General features: G+C 31.6%; 1 protein-coding gene across 4 annotated transcripts in view; it reads left to right on the top strand.

Moving 5' to 3' along the window:
- Positions 1–14,521, top strand: part of NIPBL (NIPBL cohesin loading factor) — a 175,364-nt gene that overhangs the window by 118,422 nt on the left and 42,421 nt on the right. For all 4 annotated transcript variants that reach the window (XM_031444091.2, XM_031444078.2, XM_031444089.2 and 1 more), the window contains exons 15-24: positions 606–709; positions 3,351–3,437; positions 5,917–6,148; positions 6,948–7,099; positions 7,661–7,741; positions 8,213–8,313; positions 9,686–9,824; positions 11,345–11,427; positions 12,025–12,157; positions 13,084–13,227. In XM_031444091.2, the coding sequence (XP_031299951.1) occupies positions 606–709; positions 3,351–3,437; positions 5,917–6,148; positions 6,948–7,099; positions 7,661–7,741; positions 8,213–8,313; positions 9,686–9,824; positions 11,345–11,427; positions 12,025–12,157; positions 13,084–13,227 (1,256 nt within the window). The remainder of the gene's footprint in view (positions 1–605; positions 710–3,350; positions 3,438–5,916; positions 6,149–6,947; positions 7,100–7,660; positions 7,742–8,212; positions 8,314–9,685; positions 9,825–11,344; positions 11,428–12,024; positions 12,158–13,083; positions 13,228–14,521) is intronic.

Raw genomic sequence — 14,521 nt, forward strand, 5'->3', positions numbered from 1 at the left:
GCAGAATAGTGTGGAAACCCAGGGTTAATAGCCATAGAACTGCTACCATCCCTGTCCCCAAAGGAGCAAGGGCAGAGAGAAGTCACCAGAACTCAATAGAGGGAGAAAAAAGTTGTAGAGTAGGTTATCTTGAAAACACCAATAATCTTTTGGTCAAAGGACATAGGCAGTTTGAGGAAACCATGGAAGGAAGGAGTCAGGGATATAAATACCCTGACCTCACTCTCCTTCTCTTTGATCTTCTGACAGGGCACCCCACTGGCTGAACCCAAACAGAAGCCAGAGGGCATGGGAGACTGTTGATGTAGTCCATACAGGTCAGCCTCCTGGGGCAGAGAGCTTGGTTGAGAAGGCTCATAAAGTAGTAAAGATAAGATATCTATCTCCTCTTCTCACCTTAGTCAGAACTCTAATTTTAATCCCTGTGCTTTAAACCCTGTCTTCCTTTCAAGGTTTACCTGAGGTTTACAGAGTCCTCTTAGGATGTTAGTTGTTTAGTTTGTTTTTATCTGTTTGTGTATCCAGAAATATTATTAAGAAATTAACCTTACTATTTTGAGCTATTTCTTTTACCTTAACTTTGTGTATTTAATTTGGTTTTTCAGGTGATGATGATGAAATTCCTCAGGAACTGCTCTTAGGAAAACATCAGCTTAATGAACTCGGCAGTGAATCTGCTAAAATTAAAGCAATGGGTATAATGGATAAGGTATCTCACTAAAGTAAAATGTATAAATTTACTTATCTAATGTTTAAAATTAAAGTTTTAAAGCTGAATTGCAAAGTTTATATAAAGTAAATAATGAAAATTCATGGTTGCCTTCTGAGAGTCTAACAGAGTTATTGCTTTAATAAAAAACAAACAAATCTTGAATCAAAGAATATTTTGCAGATCATCCTAAAGAAAGTCATATTTTTGCATTGAAAGAGGCACAGTCCTTATAATCACATGGTGACAGCACTTGAAATCTAAATCAGACTTCTGTTGTATTCTCACCACTCAGTTTATTTTTTAGCAGTTTAATGGGTACATTTTAGAGTCTTCCATTTTCTGTGGAATCAGATCTTCCCCTTCAAATGCTGTAATTAGCATCACTTAAAATAAAACTTGAATAAAATATTGAAACCTTGAAAAAAAAAAGAAGAAAGAGGCACTGTCCTGGATTTTTTTTTCACTGTATATTTTTTCATTGTCTCAAATATTTAGATTATTAAAATACAGAAATACACTAAATTTTTCTTTGATATTTCCTTTTAGTCATTTACATTGGTGAGAGAGTAAAGCTATGGTTTCAACACATCAATTGTTAATAAGTACACAGCTTCGTTACTGTGGGCTTTATAATACCTTTTGTGAGTTGTCTTTCCTCTGAACTCTTTGTTGCTAAGTAGTCTCATTGCACTAACGGAATAGCAGAATATTTTTTCATTAATAATAACTTCAAATAATAGACTAATTTCCTATAATCTTTATGAGCCATCATTCACTCCCTGAACTGCACGATAGCCATGCAAATACAATTTCTAGACGATTCCTCCTCCTCTTCTAACCAGGCTCCTATATTACAGAATTTAAAGTGGACTGGGAAATGTCTTCATGTTTTTTACAAAATTAAAATATAATCACTTAATCATTTTGCATTCGTTTTTATTAGTTTCAGGTGTACAACATAACAATTAAATATTTGTATGTATTGCAAAATGATTATAACACCAGATCTAGTTAACACCTATCACCACACATAGTTACAGTTTTTTCCTTATGATGAGACCTTTAAGTTCTATTCTCTTAGTAAAGTTCAAAAATAAAGTACATTCTATTAACTATAGTCACCATGCTGTACATTATATTCGCAGGACTTACTTATCTTATAACTCAGAATGTGCCTTTTAACCACTTTCACTAGCTTCACCCACCTCCATTCCCCCACCTTTGACCCATCTATTCTTTTTATCTATGAATTCTGTTTATTGAGATTCCACATAATAAGTGAGGTCACATAGCATTTGTCTTTCTCTGACTTATTTCTCTTAGCATAATTCCCTCAGGGTCCATCCGTGTTGTTGCAAATAGCAAGATTTCCTTCTTTTTCATGGCTGAATATTCCATTCCACCACCACCATCCCCCCACGTGTATACCACATTTTATTTATCCATTTATCTGTCAGTGGACATTTTGATTGCTTCCATGTCTTGGCTACTACAAAAAATACTGCCATGAACGTGGGAGTACGTATGTCGTATCAAGTTAGTGTTTTCGTTTCCTTCTGGTATGTACCCAGAAGTGAAATTATTGGATTATATGATAGTTCTATTTTTAGTTTTTGAGGAACCTTCATACTGGTTTTGCATAATGGCTGTACCAATTTACATTCCCAGCAACAGTACACAGGGGCTCCCAAGAGTTTGGTTTTTAAAGCCAGACAGACATTTCACATAATTAACTAAGGATTAGTGTACTATTAGTTCACATTGATATTACTGTGTACAATGAGGGATATATTGATGTCTTCTGTATATAAGAATATAGCATTAGTTATCCGAAGTGTCAATGTCAATCTTAGGTTTTATTTCGTAAGTTCCATTCCATAGTTTCATGTAGCTAGTATCTCTGTTTCAAAAGGTGAATTTGCTGAGTATTTTCAAAGCATGGATAGTTTACCATAATTCTCAGTAGTTTAATCTGTTGTGAAATTATCTAAAGAAATATTTAAGGGAAATTTTTCCTGTACTCCAGCACAAATAATCAAAATGTACTTTAATGTCAGTTACTCTATTGATCCTCCCATTTGACTCTACTGGTTGATTTAGTTGAGAGTCCTAGCTGCATGATTAGAATCTGGAAGGAGACATACTCAATCAAGGGAATGAGTAACAGTTGCCTCCTGACAGAACCTCTAAATCGAGTACAGATTATTTAATGTAGGAAACAGTATTTGTAAGAAATGAAATAGGTATTTTTAAAAAGTGAGAAAAATTTTTACTAAATAAAACAATGTTATATCACATTTGTAATTTTTATCTTCCCTGTTTCATGCTTACTGTGAATTTTAAGACACCCACTGAATAACGTGGTGTGGAAGCCATGTTATAATTAAATCAACAGATGAAATCTTTAGAGAATATGTGTTTGTGTGTGTGTGCTCATAGGCATGTTCATTATCACTTTCACAAGAGCCAGGGGCCAGACATCAGAACAAACTCAGTCTTGACTACCTATCTGGTAAGATTTGAGTTAGTAATATACATATGTGCCAATAGAACAAAGAGGATAATTGTACAAAATGTTTTTTGAACAATTTATCACTTTTACCATTGATTGATAAAAGAATTTATACTTCTCTTTTAGCTTTCCACTGATAAAACTGTGAAAGTTCTAAATATCTTGGAGAAGAATATTCAGGATGGTTCAAAGCTCTCCACTTTGTTAAATCATGTAAGTTTAAGATCCATATTGTTAATTTTACCCTTACTATTGTTAAGATGTAAATTTTTTCATAAGGAGCTTTGATTTATAGGGAAAATTCCAAATTTCATTAATTTGTGTTTGTTCCCACATCTAAAAGCTACATTAACTAGCCTTGCAGTTAGAATTGCATTTTTAGCAATTTAAAATTAATGTTACACATTGTCAATTCATAACTTTGATATAAATAAGAATAATGACATAAATTCATTCAGTTCAAAGGACCATTCTTTAATCCTGCATTATACTCTTCCTTTTGTAAATGTATGAGTATTTAAAATGTCCTTTCATTTATGAAATGATGGTAGTGATTCTTTTTGTTGACCATCCCTAGAGAAATAAATAGTTAAAAACCTTATGGTGATCTTAAAATGGTAATCCTTATGTATTATTTTTATACCTGGCTCAAATGATTGTTGAAAGAATATTAAGTAAATTCACCTAAAGTGCTTAACAATGACTAGCACATTGTAAGTTCTTAATAAATGTTAACTGCCACTGTCGTTAAATTTTAATATGTTTTTATCAAAAGGAGTAGCAACATGGTGTAATGATTTATGAATTGATCAAAGCAAATTGCCTGGGATCTACCATCCTAGCATTGTAGCCAACTTTCAAAGTCATATGTGCATTTCAGTTGATCTTGGTGTCTTATTAATTCAAACACTCATGCATATAGGAATTTTAGAGATAAGAATTTGGGAAAGTTTTGAGTTAATGAAATTTTTTTTTGTATATACATTTTTATTGAAGTATAGTCAGTTTACAGTGCTGTGTCAGTTTCTGGTGTACAGTGTAATGCTTCACTTATACAGAACATACATATATTCATTTTCATATTCTCTTTCACCATAAGTTACTACAAGATACTGAATATAGTTCCCTGTGCTATATGGTATAAACTTGTTGTTTATATATTTTATATGTATTAATGAAATTTATTTTTAAGTGAGTGATTACAAAAGTAGTGTATTTATTATAGAAAAATTTCGAAACACAAAAACGTCCACGTTTTCATCCAGCAATAACGACTCCTAAGTTTTGATAGATACACTTCCATTCTTATATGTACATACATATTATATGTATTTAGTACATACCTTGGATTATATCTTATGAGGGAAATGTTCTTGATGTTTGCAGAAGCCACAGGAGTGCTAAGTGATCTGTACTGAATAAAAAATGTAGAAAAATAATCTCAGGTGGTATTTCTATGGTTTATTAAATATATCCATATTTCTCCAATGCCCTCCTTAAGTTAGTTTTTGAATCACAAAAACAAAGGGCTTAGAGAACTTAGAGTGGCACTCTCCTCTATCTTAAAACACTTTGGCAAGAAATTGCGATAAATATCATCAAGAATCTAGAGTTCTGGAGCACTGCCTGCTTAGTCTTTCATTCCTGAAAACCATAGTACTATTTAGTGTGTGGCAGTTAGCCTTAATGTTTGACATGAGTGATGAATCTCCTTAACTGACTCTTCCAAACAGCAATTTTAATATCAAAGAAAAGTTACTTTATCTTACTTTTTTAAGTAGGTGTGTAAGAAGTAAACTGAAAGAAAACTAGGAAGAAAAAAGGTAATTGAGTTTTTAGGCATTAGTGATTTAGAAAGCCTTTCTCTGCTTTACATACATTAAACTTTTATTTATTCCTTTTCCCACTGCCCACTGTATAAGCTTTGAATAGTACACATACAAAAGTTCTCCTAGAATATAAAATTGATATTTCATAACTAAGGATGTGATATAAGGATTTTTACTTTAAAAGCAAGATAAAAAGCACTTTTTCCCATTTGTAATGCAGGTTACTGATGTGTGAACCAAAATGTGGCCTTCTGTCAATTGTTCAGTTATCTGTTTTAGAAAATAAAGTATATTTTCAGTAGTCTGCATAATCACCACTTTTTAATCGCAGTTCAAAAATACAGTATTGTAGAGAACAGGTACTAGGAATGATTGCATCAGTAACATTTTACTGCTTTTAAATAAGGTTCTATCCTTTGTAGTTGTTAATTTTTGCTTTACTCTCACAACAGCAAGCAGAACTTAGAGGGTTTTTTTTTTTAACTATCATAATGTTTATACCCTAAACACAAAATGATTTATATATAATTATGATCTTTAGCTAAAATATTTGAATAAAAGATTTGGATAAAGTACATAGAAGGCAAACATAACTGTAACTTTGTCATCGGAAAGTCATTTAGTGGTGAAATTAGGAGATAAGTTTATTGTGTTTGGAAATATTGAAACAAAAATCATATTTAAAATAATATAAGTATTTGTACTTCATTCCTGATATTCTTTAAACATAATTCTTTAAATATACACACATCAGAACTCTTACCATGTTTTCCACTAGTGAAAATCAAATATAATTTGTAAAAACTATTTTAACCTGTAAATATGTTCATTTCCACTTCATTAACAATGTGCTGTCTTTATAGAATAATGATACTGAAGAAGAAGAAAGGTTATGGAGAGACCTTATTATGGAGAGAGTGACAAAATCAGCAGATGCCTGTCTTACAACTATCAATATTATGACATCCCCCAACATGCCAAAAGCTGTATACATTGAGGATGTAATCGAAAGAGTTATACAGTACACTAAATTTCATTTGCAGAACACACTTTATCCTCAGTATGATCCTGTTTACAGATTAGATCCTCATGGAGGTTAGTTTGCCCTTTTATTCTGATAGTTTCTGAGCATAATATCAAAATTACCCATTATATAATTTCACCATGTTGATTGGATTAGAATGCAGTGACTTAAAATGGCACCAAGACTATAGGATTATATAGATTGTGATAAACACTGGCTTTGATTGATTGGAATGTAGAACTTTTTTAATCCAGTACTTGCTCAATTACAATTTTGTTAGCTACTATTTACACATAATAAGTAATTTCTACTGATCTGGGAAAATCCCAGGTAATATTAGCTTCTTGTTCCATTTATCACTTCCCCCTAATTTTACCCAAAATATTACCTACAAAATGGATTGACTAAAGATGTATATTCTTTCTCTTATTTATAACCTTTATAAATGAGTCGTGTATGTTAACACATACACATTTGAAAAAAGGAGGACAAACTCAGTTTGTGAATCATCTACATTTAATTACCTATTAATAATTGCAAGTTGATTTAAAGGGAAATATAATCTTACAATCCTGCTCCAGTGGAAAAAAATTGAAATAGAAATAAAGTAATATTTTAGACATGAGAATTTAATAGCCATTGAAATGTGCCATGGATTATCTATTATAAGAATGTTCACTTTCTAACTAAATATTCCCTAGAGAATAATTTTCTCTTTTAATAAATAACCAGCTGTATATGACACATTATATTTTTGTATAAGGGGGGAAAGTTGTGTTCTCTTAATTCAGAAAGCAGTTTTATTACTGTTTAACAAAAATGATTAAAAGTTGATTTTATCCATGTTTGAAATTTTTTTTTTCATTTTAGGAGGCTTATTAAGCTCAAAGGCAAAACGGGCTAAATGTTCTACCCATAAGCAGAGAGTAATAGTAATGCTTTATAATAAAGTTTGTGACATTGTTAGCAGCTTATCAGAATTACTAGAGATACAACTTCTTACAGACACGACAATTCTTCAGGTAAGTGTTTTTTGAAGCTTTTTCTTTATTTCTAGACCAGACAAATTAAGAATAAAGCTCTTGAGTTTACTATAACCTTGCTCACTCAAAATAATATCAGCACTATGTTAATTTTTTTTAAATTCAGAGTGTATTGTATCTAAATTGAGATAAAAGTCTAGGGAAGTTTTAAAAGGAAACATTTGGGGCAGAAGACAGGTGAACATAATATAAATTCTAAACACTAAATTCTTGGAAAGATAAACAATCATTTCCTTTTAAATATGTCAAGATATTTCTTATAGAATAGTGAACTGTTTTTTACTTTTTATATTCCTGTGACATTTATCAATCCAAATGGTGGAGATTAGAGGAATGGCAGCTATAAGGAAGGTATGTGCTAATTTGCTTGAGGATGAAAGGGAGCAATGAAAGAAAGAACTAGGTGCTGATTGATGAGGAAAAAGTAAGTGCTCTCACTGTTCTCCAGTAGGTTTGTGAATGTTTTGGAATTTAGTAAGGTAGAATGTTACTGAAATCTATTAAAGATGTGTTCTACTTACTCTGTGTGTGTGTTTGCAGGTATCATCAATGGGAATAACACCATTTTTTGTGGAAAATGTCAGTGAACTACAATTATGTGCCATTAAGTTAGTCACTGCAGTAAGTATAACGCGTTTGCGTTTTTATTTATCCTCCAGAACGTTGATACCATTCAATCCAAATTTGCAAAAACTAATCCAGATTTGAGTTTTCCATAGGTTCATTTCAGCATGAGGACTATTTTAATGTGCCTTAGATTTTAATCACTTTGAATATTTTAAAATAATTCAGTTAATAGTCTTTAATATTTATAATAGTCAGAATTATTTAAGATCATGTAGATCTTGTCTTACTTTCCATACCCAAGATACCATATTCCTCTAAATGAAACTAGTACACTGTCACTTCTATAAGAATGTTGTAATTAATGATGGAAAAGTTGAGCAAATTAAGTCATCGCTGTTGAAGATTTTGAAAACATTTTCATTCTAAATGGCAGATAATATTTTTTATCACATGGCACAGTATCATTTTTGTTTTGTTTTCAAATAATTATAACAAACAATTTGGAATCTTATAATTACTAAACAGGTATTCTCAAGATACGAAAAACATAGGCAGTTAATTTTGGAAGAAATTTTTACTTCGCTTGCAAGATTACCAACCAGCAAGAGGAGTTTAAGGAATTTCAGGTAACTAATTATACCACAGGCTATCCATAATGAAGAACTCTGCTATATTGTAGCCATCATATATTTATTCTTCATTTCTGTCTGATTTTTATTTTAATAACCAAATAAAAGAGACAATTTAGTCAGAGCAGCAGAAGAATACCTTAGATATGTGAAGATAACCTTACACATTTGATAGACTTTAAAGTTCAGTGATTCTCAAGTGTAAGGATCTGTGGCAAGGATTTTTCACTCTTGGTGCTGCTGACATTTTGGGCCAGATAATGCCTTGCAGAGCCGCCCTGTGCATTGTAAGATGCTTAGCAGCATCCCTGACCTCTACCTGCTAAATACCAAAAGAAATGTACCCTTTCCAGTTATGCTCACCAAAATTTTCACTAGACACTGGTGAATGTTCCCTGAGGGCAAAATCATCCCAGGTTAAGAACCACTGGTCTGTGAGAAGAGCAATAGAAAATATGGCTCTAAAGAGTCAAAGGCAGTTCAAGGATATTACCGGCCTTAGTAAGGAATTTGAACTGAATCCTTTATACAGTAGGAAGTCATTAAATAATATTTTTAAAAGAGAGCTGAAAGATTACTCTAATGGCAGTTTAGAAAATAGACATTAACATTAAATGCTCTTAAATCACTAAGCACAGAGTAACTGAGGAATGTTATCCTGTGGTCAGCATTATTGTCTTGGTTAGCATAGGTAATTATCATCATTATCATAACTGTTTTATTATTCCTGAGTGATCAGATGTGTAGACCTGGCATATGGGGTTATATTTATATTGCTTTGAAGACTATCTTCTGTAAAATAGTTGTTTTTAATCTTAATATTTTGAACTAATTGTGTATTGATGAACATCTGTTGTCTGTTAAACGTGAAGAAAAGCTATCAGCATGTAAAGGAATTCTTATGTTTTTAACTACCTTTAGAATAAAAAGGTTTAAAATTTGATTCTTCATGTTTTGTGTCACTGACCAAATACTCTAATACAGGTGACCAAGAGCTTACTATGTAGCAGATTTTAATAAGAAAATGAATACCTGGATGCATGGGCATTTGGAAATCATTTTGAGAGATATTTGATATTTTTCATTACAAGTTTTTTATCTGCAGTACATATAAAGTATAGAAGTTTGTATTAAAAATTTTATTTTTCCTTTGACTATTTAAATTATCTATGCATAGAGGCATTTAGTTGGTTTTTATTCCTAATTTATCAAAAATAATTAGACATAAGGACACTATTATAAGCACTAAAGATAATGCCTAGAAATATTGGTAAAGAAAGCATCCTGAAATTTTCAGATGATAGATAACATGTCAAATGAAGTTCTCTTCATACTGTATACAATTTAAATATTTTCTTCTCCATTAAAGGTTAAACAGTAGTGATATGGATGGAGAGCCTATGTATATTCAAATGGTTACAGCATTGGTTTTACAACTGATTCAGTGTGTAGTACACTTACCATCATCAGAGAAGGACTCTAATTCAGAAGAGGACTCAAATAAAAAAGTAAGGAATCTTTTGTAAGTTTTATAACTCTACTTTTATAGGAAGAAGCACAAATGTTCTCTGCCATTCTTGTAAAACTGAGTTCTTAATTAGGGCTTCATGGCTGGGCTTTCGGATCTTTGCAGAGCATTAGACTAAATTTTAGGAGACTTGAATTCTGGTCCTGATTGTTATATCTACCAGTCATGAAGCATACAGATTATTTTAATCTGAGCTGGTTTCTTTAGCTATAAAATGAGGGTGATAATACCTAACAAGCCTGCTATAACAAGTTGTAAGACTCAAGTGATATTGAATGTGAAAATGAATATTATAATTATAATATGTAAAATCTATAATAATGCATAATAAGTAATTATACAATTAATATTAAATTCATGCAGAAAATTAGTTTATTTCCTCACTGTTAAGTAACTCAATTAGTTTATTCCCTCACTATTAAGCAATTCATACTTACTTTCGGATTTGTAGCCTTCACCCATCAACACTTAAAATTTTTCCCACTTCTATAGTTTTAATTTAAAAAAGTTCAGAAGACACAGGAATAATTTTATTTCTTTATTCTGTTATAACCGGGTGTCGGAGGGGGATGTGGGTGCGGGTGCTTGTGTGCGCGCACATGCACGGGTGGTGATAAATATATAGTAAAGTAACCAGCTAATAAAGTGTAAAATGATAGCAAAAAGTTGAGGTCCCGATTGTTTCTCTCCCTCTCATAATCCCACTGTTCTCTTTGCAAATCTTTCTTTCCTTTTTTCACTCACCATTGTGTTTAATACATGTGTTTAATACCAGATTCCTTTTTGACTTGAGTCAGATGCATCATATAACTGTATCACAACTTAAAGCAAACACTTCTCTAGATTTACTTAGAAGTAGAATATTAAATCATAGTGTACATGCATTTTTAACTTTGCTACGACTTGTCAGTTTGCTCACCATAGTGGTGTTCCAGTTTGCATTCTTTCTTTTTTATTTTGCTTAGTCTAGTCAGTGGGAAATGATACCGTGTTTTATTTTGCATTTTTCTGGCTACTAGTGAACTTCTTTATGTATTTGTTCACCCTTGGGATTTCCACAACTTTGAATTGACTATATCCTGGTCTTTAAATTTTTAATGAAGGAGTTGAATTTTCTTTGGCATTATGTATCAGTGTTTCATAAACTTTTTGAACTTGCAATTTTTTTTCTAAATTCTTTTTGTATTTTCAGTCAAAACTGTTCTGACCTAGATCATCATAAGTAACTATTGACATCTCATTTGTGAAACACATTTATCACTCTTAACATATTTTATCAAATTAAAATAAACTCAGTATTTTTATTTGGTTTTTACGAAGTATTGAAATATGTTTAGTATGCTAATTGTAGCTTCTCTTTTTTATATATAAGAGACTAGTTAAGAATTTTAGTATATAAATTTATTGCTCCTATTCAGTAATAACATGGCAATAGCAACTGAACTAACTTGTTTGTTAGTTAATTTTTTATATCTGTATATATTCATTTTCTCAATCTAGGTTGACCAAGATGTTGTTATTACCAATTCTTATGAAACAGCCATGCGAACAGCCCAAAACTTCCTTTCCATCTTCCTTAAAAAGTGAGTAAAATTAACATAATCTGGTTTTTATTTTCCCCAGTACAGAGAGTAGTTCATTTATTTTATGTAAAAGATTAATCCAATTTCCTGTCATAATCTGAACCTTCAGTATCTCTCTCTGACCCTTGATTTCCTTATCTTTAAAATGAGGCAATTAGAATATTAAAAAATCTAAAATTTTGTGAGCTTACTTGTATGTTGAAATCCAAAAGTTAAAGTCTTAGATTGAAATTTTATAATTTTTCTTCAGTGAATTTTGGGGAATTCTCAGTGAATAGGAAATTTTGTGGAGAGAGGTTTGCTTAGCCTTTAGAAGAATTTATGGTAATCTCATAGGAAAAACAGTGGTTGTTATTTAAAACATGTTATACTTGCCAGAAAGTAATGTTAATGTTAGTCAATAAATGAATTCCCTGTAGTAGGGGAACAAATGAAGTTTGAGAAATAAATTCATTTTAAAGCATAAATTGATTTAATCTCCTCTCTTATACCATAGTTAGATAGAAGAGAAGAGAAACCTTAGTTAACAAAATTTAAATTATTTTGGTGGGCATGTCACCTAAATTCACAGCCTTTTTATTATTTATCTTTGAACAGATGTGGTAGTAAACAAGGTGAAGAAGATTACAGACCACTATTTGAAAATTTTGTTCAAGACCTTCTTTCAACAGTCAATAAGCCTGAATGGCCTGCTGCTGAACTACTCCTTAGTTTGTTAGGGAGACTGTTGGTAAGAGTATAGCATTTAAAGATTATTAAATTACTAGAAGACAACATAATGAGGATGTACTCTGATTCACAGATGATGAATTCTTTAAAAATGTGTAAGGAAATATGACCATTGCATCTCTATCTTTTTGCATGTGCATATCTGTACACAATATTGTCAGTACCTTGTAGAAAACTTTGAAATGTTGTGACTTTTGGTGCTTTCATTTCATTACATAAGATAACAGTGCTTTAAAAACTTTTTGTTTGTTTGGAGATATTTGTTAGTTAAAAGCATCTCAACACTAAGTCATTGTAAGTTATAAGTTAGTAAGTTATTGTAGTTAATTCATTTCAAAGCATGAGACTGATAAATGTGAACTTTTTGTTATTTTTAAGAATATTTCTAAAATGTGGCACTAAAGTTTTAGTCCTCATGTAATACAATAGGGAAATGCAAAGAAACACTGATTTCTTTTTTCATTTTTAAACTACATTTGGAGTTACACAATTGTTTCAAAGTTTTAGGGACCCTTCTGTCAACTGGAAAATGTATTAATACTATCCTGAGGCCAAGATAATATTTCATAGGCATCAGAATTCCAGTCTAAGAAATTCTTAATTAGTAATATTCCTTTTTTTTTAAACTTTATACTTTTTTCCCACTTTTAAGCCTATTTTTAAAGACAGTGACCGTGTTCTTAGGGAGGTTTAATCTATAATTTTTTAATGTGCTCACTTGAGCAGCACAAATACTGTAATTTTTTTTAAATGAAAATGTTCAGATTCCAGAAACTCAAAAGGCAGTTACTTTGTGGAATAATATCACAAGAAAAAAAAGTTTAAATTTCAAATAATACAACATGGATTTGAACTTGATGAGATAAATTGCTTTTATTTTAAATATATTATAAGTTAAATGAAATCGAAATTATTTTTGTTACGTAGGTTCATCAATTCAGTAACAAGTCAACAGAAATGGCTTTAAGAGTGGCATCTCTTGACTACCTTGGAACTGTTGCTGCACGACTGAGGAAAGATGCTGTTACAAGCAAAATGGATCAAGGGTCTATAGAACGGATTTTAAAACAGGTATTGAGATAAAGAATTTGAATTACAGGGATAAGTAATAGTTAAGTACTTTCTTTTGGTATTCTTATGTTACATTTTATTTTATAGATTTAAAATAAAATCTTACTTCTAACAAGTAGGCTTTTTCAAAATCCCCACAGAGAAAGTTTATACCTTAGGGTGAATTATGTCTACCAGGAGCTTCAAATGATTTAAGAAAATTGATTGGTAAATGATCTCTAATTTTACCATATACAATGTTTTCATTTTCTTTTTTTTTTTTTTTAACATCCATAAGCATACCCATGTTGGCTGTTACAAACACTTCTAATTTTTTTTCCTATGTATTTTGAAATAATTTTAAACATACAGAAGATTATAGAATTAATACAAAAGGCTCCCATAAACTTTTCACCCAGATTCCTTAATGATTGACTTTTGCTTCTTCATTCTTTTCCAAAATGTGCACACATATGTATCTATATTTGCTTTTTTTTTTTTTTTTTTGTCTTCTGAACCATTTGAGCAGACAGAATGCCCCCATCCCCCCCTCAGTTTCATAGTGTGATTCCCTGGACAAGCAGGACCAACATTAACATCACCTAGGAACTTGTTAGAAATGCAAATTCCCAGAACTCTCCCTGGACCTACTGAATCAGAAGCTCTGGGGCTGGGGCCTAGCAGTCTGGTTTAACAAACCCTCCAGGTAATTCTAATGAATGCTGAAGTTTGAGAACTGCTCTGTGTATATTTTCTACAAACAAGAACTCTCACTTAAATATCGCAGTACAACTATCAAAAGCAAGAAATTACCATTAGTGTAATACTACCGCCTAATGGAATACTATGATTCCTGTTGTATTTAATAGGTTATTATTTGTTGTTACTATTTTAATGTTTAAACTGTCCTAGATTTGATCAGTGAGAGCCCCTTCAAAGTAGCGTTTGTTTCTTTTTGATACCTTCCCATCTTACCTTGAGGATTTTCTTACATTGTGGCACAGCAAGATGTTTTAGGCTCATCTTTTCCATTCCTGGCCCCTGCCCTGGAATCAGCAAAGTACTGCTGATTCCTTTCATTGGAGAATGAGAATTTAAAAATCAAGATCTAGGTGCTAGGTGATTTTCAGTATTTCTGAGCCTGGACCTATGACCTATTTGCCACATATGGCCAGGTAGAGTACACACTGTAAAACTCAAGGGGAGTGATCATTGGTAAATATTTTTATGACTCTTCACATACTTCCAAATTGCTTTTAGAGGTTTACAGTGTACTAGTTTATAATGCTGTGATTAATTTCTGGATGTATTCATT

Source organism: Camelus dromedarius, chromosome 3 (genome assembly GCF_036321535.1).
Source record: "Camelus dromedarius isolate mCamDro1 chromosome 3, mCamDro1.pat, whole genome shotgun sequence".
Classification (NCBI taxonomy): Eukaryota; Metazoa; Chordata; class Mammalia; order Artiodactyla; family Camelidae; genus Camelus; species Camelus dromedarius.